Source organism: Nematolebias whitei, chromosome 7, assembly GCF_014905685.2.
Source record: "Nematolebias whitei isolate Nwh7 chromosome 7, NemWhi1, whole genome shotgun sequence".
Lineage (NCBI taxonomy): Eukaryota > Metazoa > Chordata > Actinopteri > Cyprinodontiformes > Rivulidae > Nematolebias > Nematolebias whitei.
This window is the reverse complement of record NC_056504.1, coordinates 43,751,494-43,762,541: the sequence shown is the minus strand read 5'-3', so window position 1 is coordinate 43,762,541 and position 11,048 is coordinate 43,751,494. Positions and strand designations below refer to the sequence as shown.

General features: G+C 37.9%; 2 protein-coding genes across 2 annotated transcripts in view; both read left to right on the top strand.

Moving 5' to 3' along the window:
• Positions 1-11,048, top strand: part of LOC119411943 (serine/threonine-protein phosphatase 6 regulatory ankyrin repeat subunit C-like) — a 1,101,338-nt gene that overhangs the window by 720,354 nt on the left and 369,936 nt on the right. The window lies entirely within an intron of this gene.
• Positions 4,360-11,048, top strand: part of slc6a14 (solute carrier family 6 member 14) — a 10,594-nt gene continuing 3,905 nt past the window's right edge. Inside the window, exons 1-6 of the mRNA XM_037678923.1 lie at positions 4,360-4,446; positions 4,780-4,924; positions 5,005-5,136; positions 7,391-7,552; positions 7,762-7,876; positions 7,966-8,098. Coding sequence (XP_037534851.1) covers positions 4,381-4,446; positions 4,780-4,924; positions 5,005-5,136; positions 7,391-7,552; positions 7,762-7,876; positions 7,966-8,098 — 753 coding nt within the window. The 5' untranslated portion in view covers positions 4,360-4,380. The remainder of the gene's footprint in view (positions 4,447-4,779; positions 4,925-5,004; positions 5,137-7,390; positions 7,553-7,761; positions 7,877-7,965; positions 8,099-11,048) is intronic.

Genomic DNA, 11,048 nt, shown 5'->3' with positions numbered 1-11,048 from the left:
TGGTCTATGTTAACAATTAGCACACCTGGTCTATGTTAACAATTAGCACAGCTGGTCTATGTTAGCAATCCACACACCTGGTCCATGTTAGCAATTAGCTCACCTGTTCTATGCTAGCAAGTGGTACACCTGGTCCATGTTAACAATCAGCACAGCTGGTCTATGTTAGCAATTAGCACACCTGGTCATTGTTAGCGATCAATACACCTGGTTCATGTTAGCAATCCACACACCTGGTCCATGTTAGCAATTTGGTCTACATTAGCTATTAACACACCTGGTCTATGTTAGTAATTAGCACACTTAGTCCTTGTTAGCAATCAGCACACTTGGTCTATTTTAGTAAATAGTACACCTAGTCCATGTTAGCAACCAGTACATCTGGTCTACAATCAGCACACCTGGTCCATGTTAGCAATTAGTAGGCAACACTTGATCCATATTAGTGGTCAGTACACCTAGTCTTCATTGGATTATTTCTTCCTGTGTGGATGTCTCTTGGTTTTCTTTGTTCTGTACTGATCCTAGTTATTTCCTGCCTTTTTAAGTCCAAATATTTGTTGCTCATCCCACAAGTTTAGTTCTTTTTGCTTTTGCAGCACTTTGTTTAGTTTTAGTTTTAGTTTTAGTTTTTAAATTGTGTTTACAAACCTGCATGACACGAAAATGATGAAGAGGGTAAAAGATACTGGATGGATGGAAATTGTGTTTACTCAACCTACTTCACTTTAATGTTCTGCACTTAGACTGTTCACTTGTCAATCATTGATTTTGACACTTTCACCATAATTATTATTTTTTTTTTTGCCAAACAATCTTTACAATTTAAGATTTCTATTTTAATGGAGGTTTTCACAAATTTATGAAGCTTATTTAAAGCTTTATTTGGATTCAAAAAGTGGCTTTTAAACCGTGAAAATAGTGCTTTGCTCCTGTTATTTATTTATTTATTTATTTATTTATAAACATAAACTGACTGCACAGGAAGCCTCAAAATATTGGATTGTGCCTCAAGCATTAAGTCAGTCCATATGTAATAAATTGATTTCAATTCATTTTGTTTTAGCTGTGACAACTTTGAACAAACAGACAGAGATCTTTGTCGTGCTGAACTTTTTCTCACAAAAGTGAAAAACACAAATAAATCATTCTGCAACAACAAATCCCATCAGTTGCAACATAAACAAGCTCCTCTGGTTTATTATGCAGATATGTGACACTTTCATGTTCTCAAAAACTACGCAGAAAAAACATAAAAACTAGATTTCTGATGGTTCCAGCTTTAAAAGAATTGCTTGCACAAACAAACCAAAAGAGCTCAAAGAATTCATTTTCATCTTTACTCAATTACACAGTTTGTGACCACATTGTAGCAAACTGTCCTCTGACATAAAAACATATTTATGAGGCGGTGACAAGAAAAGGAAGTCAAACTCACATTTGTTGTAATTCCTGCCTCACTGGGTGTGTGGCTGGAAAAACATTTGGCATGAACACACTCACAAACACACAAAGGCTTTGAATTAGCTAGTAATCACTTAACTAAACCTCTTTTGTTAAACTCAGGTGGAACCGAGAAATCAGAGGGATTATTTTTTCAGGACAGGATGACCGGCTGATGTGCGATTTATTTGTTTCCCCGATGTTGTTTTCTTCACTTAAACCTGAGAAATGTCACTAAAATCCACTTTTAAACATTAAACCTAAACACAGAGCAGTGTACATATTTGGTCCCTTCAATATTTATTATTTATTTATCATTATTGTTATTATTTTAATAGTAATTAAGTATTTTACTTACAAGGAGCCTAACTTTCTTCTATTTTTTAGGGTGAGCCTGATCATTATTCATTCTGACTTCATGAAGCTCTTGCTCAGTTTGGTCTAGTTGTTGTTTGTTGGTTTGTTTATTTTTGATTTTTGGACTTTGGTTGTTTTTTTCCCACTTATTTCCAGTTCCTGGAAATTTTCAGAAGATTGTTATTTTGTTGGTTGAGCCACATAACTCTGACCTATAAATCATTCGGGCATGAAAAGTCTCTACTCGCAAAATGTTGTTTCAACAACCTTCAGACATGGAAGCAAAAACAAAAAAAGGAAATAAAATTTTTAAAAAAAAATGTCACATGGCAATTTGTTACCAGCAGCCTGTCGCAAAGACGCGTTTTGTTCCCAATTCTTTAGTTAAAATAATTCCGAACGGCATAAAAAAAATTACATTAAACTTATTTTATTTGTTGATGTTTTTAATATTAAAGTGATTTCCAAAGAGCCATTAGCTGAAAACATGTTCAATAATCAGCCGAAGGATGAAACATCTCTCAGGTCCTGTCTGATCTTTTCTAGATTTATCTTCCTAATTTCTCAAAAAAAAAAAAAAAGACTTTAAGATGTGATCTTAAGCTGTAGATAGGTTGTTTTTTTTTTTACTTGACACCTTGTTGTTGTTTGTTTGTACCAGCTTGCCCTCGTTTTTATCTTTAAAGCTACAGCACCATTTCTGTCATGATCAAGTACATAAACTAAACAAAATAAAAAAAAAATATACTAATACTTTAAAATATCATCAGACGGTTTAGCTCCTTGAAAGCAAAATATAAAAAATTGGATATAATTAAAACTTCTGCACAGGGCTGTATAAAGTTCAAAATAATGATATATATTTAGTCAAGTCAAATTTATCTATAAAGCACATTTAAAAACTTAAGCTGTCTTAAGACTGCTTAACAATAAATCAATGGCAGTAATTTAATGAAAAAATCAAACCAAAAATGTATTAAAAGCATCAAAAGAAACATAAAAACACAAATCAATAAAGTACTACATCAAATCACACTGTGTTAAAAGTCAATGAAAACAGATGTGTTTTTAAAAGAGATTTAAAAACAGGAAGTGAAGTGGCCTGTCTAATGTTGAGGGGCAGATTGTTCCAAAGTTTAGGGTCCTCAACAGAAAAGACCAGATCTCCTCTGAGCTTCAACCTGGTTTTTCTTACCACCAAAAGCAGCTCATCACATGATCTCACTGCCTGAGAAGGAACATATGGTTTCAGTAGCTCAGAGACGTATGAGGGTGCATTTATGCATTTAAAGGTCAACAGAAGAATTTAAAAATCTCTTCTGATACGTACAGGGAGCCAGTGAAGGGAGGATAAAACTGGTGAAATGTGCTCAAACCTACAAGTTCTCGTTAAGAGTCGAGCTGCAGCCTTTTGGACGAGCTGGAGCCGAGAAATGGAGATCTGACTGACCCCAGCATAGAGCGTGTTACAGTAGTGGGGTTGTAATGACGGCATGGACTCGTTTTTCAAGGTCAGATCTGCCTTAACTGGAAGACGCTCTTCTGCAGAACAGTTAATTTGTTTATTAAACTTAAGATCCAAGTTTAAAACTATCCCAAGATTCGTAATAGACTGCTTAAGATACGACTCAAGAGAGTCAAGGTTAACAGGAACTAAAGGCTAAACACAATAATGTTAGTTTTCTAAAACTTACAAAAAACATCCATGCCTTAATGTCATCAAGACATTTTCCGAGGGTGACCGGAGCAAGAACTATTGGCTTTTAAGGGCAGATAAATCTGACAATCATCAGCATAACAGTGAAAAGAAAGACTATGTTTCCTCAGGATAGACCCCTGAGGGATTATTTACACAATCAACTCAAGTTTCCTTTTAAAGAGTGAACTCTGTTTTACAGTGCAACATACGGTCACACAGATTTAGTTCATTTCAACAGAATTAGTTCAACTTGAGTTTTCATGTTATTAAACGTAACATCAGTGAAAATGATCTGAGATGTTCAAGAGCAGATTCTTTTACTCTTATCGCTGTGTCAGCAGCCGGGTCGTGTGTTTATGGTCACATCATCGGGTCAGGAGGATTACACTCAGATGATGTGACCGGTTCACCAGAAAATGACCGTCTGCACACAAGCTGTCATTACGTGTGGATGTCACCGACCAACATGATGCATTCAGCATGCATCAGCAGCAGTGGCGTTAGGGGGTAAGGAAAACACGCAAACATATAACACTGTTGTGATATCACAGTCAAACTTCTTTCTCTATTTATAAATTATAATCTCTGGAGGAGGTGGAGGAGCTGCTTTAGCTGAGTTGTGAAGCACAAACCACAAAACGAAGGTCCTTATTAGCTCAGAGGGAGAAGATCTTGGTGATTTACTGACATTGTGTTCTTTATCTTCAGCCACAGGTTCCTGTTAAAGAGGACTGATTGTAAACACAGTCAGAGACCACAGAGGGAGGGTCAAGGCAGGAGATGGGTTGGGAGACGTCCCCTCTCTAATCTTCAGGAAACAATACAACCAACATGCAGAAACATTCAGATTTCTTACAACTTGGCACGCGAGGTGAAAGGACATGAAGAAATACGGCTTGGGCAGTTTCACAGACTTGCTGTTCAGAAATCCAGCAGTTGCTGAACAGGTGCGTAGACTCTAATGGATAGTTTCTCCACATTGAGCTCATTGAGGAAATAACTTGCAAATTACAGCTCTGCGTCTATTTCTGACCAGAAATATAAAGTAACAGAAGAACACATGAGGCTTGTTGAACTGAAAGGTTTTTTTTAATGGTTTCCTGCTATTTGTTGTCATCATGGAGTCAACATCATGAAGCACCAAGACCTGGTTCAGAAATAATCACCTTATTTCTCAATCTGTTGCTTTAAAACCCATCAAGCATTTTCTGATGAGCTGGAGGGGTTGTCCTGTTCATACTGACCAGTTTATATTGTACCTGAACCTGTTCAATGATCAGGACCCACATGTGGATGATGAGGATGAGAATGCCGAGCGTGGGAACTGGTCCAGTAAACGGGACTACATCCTATCTATGATTGGCTACGCTGTCGGACTGGGAAACATCTGGAGATTTCCATATTTGGCCTACAAGAATGGAGGAGGTACATTGATTTTTGTTATTCATTAGCTGCGTCTTATTACAGTAAGCTATTATCATAACGTTCCTTCTTATCCTGACCAGGTGCCTTTCTCATCCCCTATTTTATGATGCTGGTGGTGACGGGAATCCCCCTCTTCTTCCTGGAAAGTGCCTTCGGGCAGTTTTGCAGCCAAGGTCCAATCAATGTATGGAGATCGGTGCCACTTCTGCAGGGTGAGACGATCATCACTGATGTTGGAAAACTATTTGAGCGTCTTAAGACCAGTTTGGCAGTGGAATAATGGACGACAGGTCGATGGTGTGTGTGGTTAATAATCAACTGTTTGAACACAAATGAATCTTTTGTTTAATGAGGTTCGCTGTTAATGAACAACTCTGAGCAAAAATTAACTCTGAACACAAAACCGTATCTTTTATGATTTTTTGGGGCTTCATGCAGCTAACTCAAGCAGAACGATGACTATACAGGAATATTTTCAATTTGTACGATGGAGTTTGTTTTTCATGGAAAGGCTGCAACTTTTTAAAAAAGTTGTTGATCAAGAAAATAACGCTATGTTCATTAATGTAGCACAAACAGATGTTGGATGTGCTGCTGTGTTTCTGTACATAGCAACGTTTGTCTATAAGTATCAGCTTTGAGGACAACAGGAGCTCTCATGTAAAGTCCTGAAAATTGTTAGAAGTTGAGCATAATTCAAAAAATATATATTCATAGCATGGAAACGTATGAGTCACTCCACATTTCTTTGTATTTTTCTTCAAAGAAGCCAGACTTCTTTGTATTGATTCACAAGTTTTAGGATTTCTGAAGGTCTTTCTTTGCTTTTCTTTGGCATTGTTCTGCTTTCGGACTCGTTTTATGTCCCAGTACCTGATCATTTTCAGAGAAACGTATTTGTTTTTATTCAAACTCCTAACTCTGACCCTAACCTGAAAACTATTCAGTTATATATAAAAAATAATCTCCTAAACTCAAAGGATGAACCACTTTTGTTTTGACGCTTAAAGGAAAATTCAGCAATAAAAAATTTTTTTTTAATTACATAAAAAATACATTAAATTTGATTTAAGTTACCTGCAGCTTGTCACTAAGATATAGTTTGTTCTGGTTTATTTAATTATCATAATTGCTAGTCTATAGAGCGCACACGAAAAAACACTTTTCTGCATAAATAAGCCACACTTGTGTATTATAAACAACAAAGACAACAGTAGACAATCTTAAAAGAAAGCAAGTAAAAATTAAGAAGAACAAATGATTGAAAATAGTATTTAAAAGTCTATAAACAACAACAGCTAGATTGTAAGATAACATGTTCACGTTGCAACATGAGAGGCAGCACTTACGTAGCTACTGCGAGAAACGTGCAGCTCTTGTTCTAGGTCAAGAATCAACCACCAGATGGAGTTTCATGCACTTTAATTTGTTTCTCAACACACACAGAGTCAGTCACACACAACTCACAAACTAACACATGAACACAGAAACTAGACTGAGAACACACTAGTAATAATAACTTAAAGAACAATGCTAAACAGTTAACTGAAATTGTTAAAAATGTACTTCAATTTTACCCATAATCCCTCCCTGAGGCCATCAGCAATCAACCACAATGAACCAATGAGGTAAACTCATTGAGAAACGAGGACCCACCCCCCACGAGATATGTATAATGATTAAGGTTTAAAATAAAAACAATCTGACCAGTGAAATTACGGAGCAGGCCACAGCCGAACCAACGCAACAGGGAGAGGAGGAGAGAACGGAGGGCGGATCCCCCCTCTCTCCGTGAGTCGTGAGCTAGAGCAGGATTCAAGTCCAAGTCAAATTTATTTATAAAGCACCACTCCCCGCTTTAGTAACAGCTGCTGTTTTTAAATATGCTTTATAAATAAATTTGACTTGCCTTGACTCCTGCTCCCAGTAGCGGCTTATACAACGGAAATTACAGTACATTGGGAAAAAATGCCAACGACAACATGGTTTGACGTGTAACCTAATATTTTAGCTCCAACAAGTTGGTTTCTACGGAGCTAAGCTGAAATCTTGACATTCAGTCAATGATCACCTGAAAGATGAAGCATCTCTCAAGTTAGATTGTTGCTGCATTTGCTCCTGTTTCTTAAAACACGACTTTCAGACACTGTAGACACCTTTTTAGACAGACGCTTCTTCGTTTGTTCCAATTGGTTTTTTTTTTAAAGCGCATTACGTGTAGTCATGATCAGGTAGACTGACGGAACAGAAAACGAGTTTTAAAAAATGGCAGCCTTAAAGTAAAACCTTGAAGACCTTCTGAAAGCTGGAAGAATCATGGATCAAGACCTCTTTCCAAAAATATTATAGGAAGTTCAGGACTTTTCAAGGAAAGTGAAAAGAAACTGAGGTTGCCAGAAGTTTGTTGTTTGTGTATACGTCTTGTTATAAAACCCAACTGTAATCAATGTTCATCTTCCCTCCCAGGCGTTGGCATCGGCATGGTCATGGTCACTCTGATAGTATCAATTTACTACAATGTCATCATTGCATACAGTCTGTACTACATGTTCGCCTCCATGCAGTCCCGTCTGCCGTGGTCCGATTGTCTCAGCTGGGCTGACAGTAACTGCAGCAAAACTCCTATAGGTGATTTTTTAATTTTATTTAATTCCCTGTCTTTGCAAGAAGTAAATCTGCTAGAATGACATGATAAATGAAAAGATGTATCTGAGGCTCATCCTTCAATTGCTCTGTAGATATAAACGTAACCTTTACAGATAATTGCATTCTGGGAAATTATCCTTATCAAGGGATATTTCAGGTAAGCCATTCACCAGTACTTGTTTTTTTCTCAGTGCATTGTAATGTGAGTGCTGTTCTGACGGCCAACTGGACTCAGAGAAACAACACTTGTCCGCCATCAGATATAATCACAGTGCCCGTGCAGAGTCCGAGTGAGCAGTACTGGGAGTAAGAATATCAAATTTCATGCAAAACAATGCACACAACGTAGTTCTGTCTCTAAATGCACACTAGTGATATTTCTCCTGTCGTTTTAGCCGTGTAGCTCTGCAGAGATCCAGTGGTCTGGATGAAACTGGGCCAGTAGTTTGGCACCTGGCCCTTTGTTTACTGCTGAGCTCCATGATCGTGGCTGCAGCTCTCATCCGAGGGATCAAGTCGTCAGGCAAAGTGAGTCAGCATCCTGCTTTGATCCAACACTGAGAGCTGCGAAGTGTTCTGCCAAAACTTACTAGAGATATGCAAGGAGGAGCAATTAAAACCCTCCTGTTGTGTTCGTTTCTGAGGAACAGCCACGATGTTCCTGGGTCAGTTTGACCTGAGGAATGTTTAATCATGCAATGGGGTCAGAAACCAAAAAATATATATAAAATCCCCCAAACATTTTTGTTTATGATTATTAACTCCATTATCAACCATTTAAATCAACAATTATGTTCTTAAGGGTCAAAGAGGATAAATCAACCATTATTTTTTTTTTTTAAATGCATGTTTTTTTTTTCATGTCCACTGAAAAATACCTACACATAAAACAATAATGGTTATAATTAGTTTTTCAAGTAGTGATGTTTAAAATGAACCTGTTTTGTTCGGGGTCAAATTGACCCGTTGATTTAAAATCATCACGAGCCATGAGGATTTGTGTTGAAAATAATTTTTATTCTGTCACTGCTTTTAAACCAGAAATGAAGAAAACAAGGAATTAGCAACGTGAACACAGTGCATGTGTGTCTCCACAGTCCACGAGTGACATGTCATCATGTTGTGATAGTAAACACTGTGCGATGTTTAAAACCAGAAATACGCAAAAATGAATAGGTGCAAATGAACAAGATGCACGTGTTTTGTCGTCCTCAGCACACGAGACACGTGTCATCACAACGCGCTTTGTGGAAATGAATTTAGCACATTTCACCCACGCCACGCTCGTCTTATCATCAGATGGCGTGCAAACCTGGCACGTCTTCTTCCTTTCCCCCCATCAGCAACCAGGAAAAATGATGATGATTTCTGTTTTTGCTCTTTCTAAGGCACATATCATGTTCTTACATAGACACACTTACCTCTCACATTGGTGCACTGGGTGTTGTCCTGTCCTGGATCTCCCTTACTGTAGCTGCAGTAGCTGTGGTCCTTGGCATGTGCTGTCTTCGTTGTACATGTGGTACCATAGGCGCCTTCCCCAGCTCCTCTAGGAAGACGCTCCTCTTCTACAGGCATATTCCACTCTGGAAAGATTTTTGTCCAAATGACAACATGTGTTGCAGGCTGATACATCAGTTATGTTGTAGAAGATGAGCAGCGGCCTTCAGCAATTCGCCTTGTGCTGTAAGCCCCATGGCCTTGTCCAAGTTACCCATCCTCTCTTTGGTGGTATGTTGTCAAGGATCATATTTGGTTTCTGGTCCTCTCGTGTGCTGATTTCGTTACATTTCGTTACTGAGCGTTACATGAACGCTCCTACAAGAACCCTGCAGATGTTGGATGCTGTTTATCATGGTGCACTAAGATTCATAACTGGCTGTGATTATCGTACCCACCACTGCACCCTGTATTCACTGGTTAACTGGACATCATTAACTTCACGCAGACTCTCTCACTGGTACATTTTCATACATCTCCTCCTACATGTCTCTGCGTGAGTGCAGCTACGGAGTGCGCTCTCAGGACATTATTACCTGCAGTGTTCCCTCAATGAGGACTGAACTTGGCAAAAGGGCCTTCTCCTACTCCGCTCCTGTTTCCTGGAATATCTTACAAAAAGATTTGAAGCTCTCAACCTTGTCCTCTCTAAGTGTCTTTAAGAATCTGTTGGACTCCTGGCAGGGACCGATGCAGACATGTTCCTGTTTTTAGTTTTCTACATTCGCCTTAGAATCTAGCTGGGTTTTTTTGTTACCTTTTTCTTTTAGCCATCCTATTTGTTAAAAAATAAATAAAAAAAAAACCTGCAGTATGACTTTTTATAATTGTTTATTGTTGTTGCTGTTGTCCATTGTTGTCATCTTCCTTTGTTGAAATCAGGTCTCTCTTGTAAATGAGTCCTCGAGGCTCAATGGGATTTACCTGTCTAAATAAAGGTTGAATGAATGAATGATTTCAGCATTTTTTGTGCAAAGGGCTCATGAGCACAACATATCCCACCTTTTTTTTTTAGGGCAGTAAGACACCAGTGTTGTGCTGTCTGTGAAAAACACTGAGAGACCCTGTTCTCTGTTACCAGCAGCTCAGCAGGGAGTTCAGCTCTGTTCTTTTGGACCGTTCCATTGTGAGCTTTCTCTTTAGAAGTTTCTATTTCACTGTCATGATTGAATTTATGTTTCCCCTCCCCTGCTGAGTGAGTCTCCACTCAATATGGGTGGAGTTTAAAAGGTTCCTGTTAAAAGTCATAACACCTGAATTCTAGCAGTTTACTAGTGAGATAAACCGAACAGGGAGAGGGTCTGAATCTGTGTGTGTCTGTGTGGGTGTGAGGTGAGATATGTCTCACAGTTGAACCTTTAAACGCCACTTCCACTGCCGGGTCAAAGTGACCCAAACGATGGGGGAGGGTGTTGAAAATATGTAAAATGAACTATTTTCATTGCATTTGTTGATTATGCTTACTAAGCCAAGCAGAAGTTACATACAGAAAAAAAAATACTTTCAACATTTTTTAATAGATATTTTAACTTTAAAACGGGTCAGTTTGACCCACAACACATCAGGAGGGTTAATCAATAAGCAATCAAAAGTCAGTGTGTACTAGTACACAGTTCTATATTTATTTATTTTTTTACATTCTTTGTCATTTAGTAACTAGTCCTGATGTACCTCACATGATTTATATAAATATACACACACATATATAAATATACACACACACATTTGTTCAATTAGCTTTGTAGAGATCTAATAGAGTGTTGTATGAATGGGTAAATGAGGACACAGATTGTAGAGTAAAGTGCTTTGAGTATCTTGAAATAAGACAGAAAGGCACTATATAAGTACTGTCCATTTACCAATTACACACACACACACACACACACACACACACACACACACACACACATATATATATATATATATATATATATATATATATATATATATATATATATATATATATATATATATAACT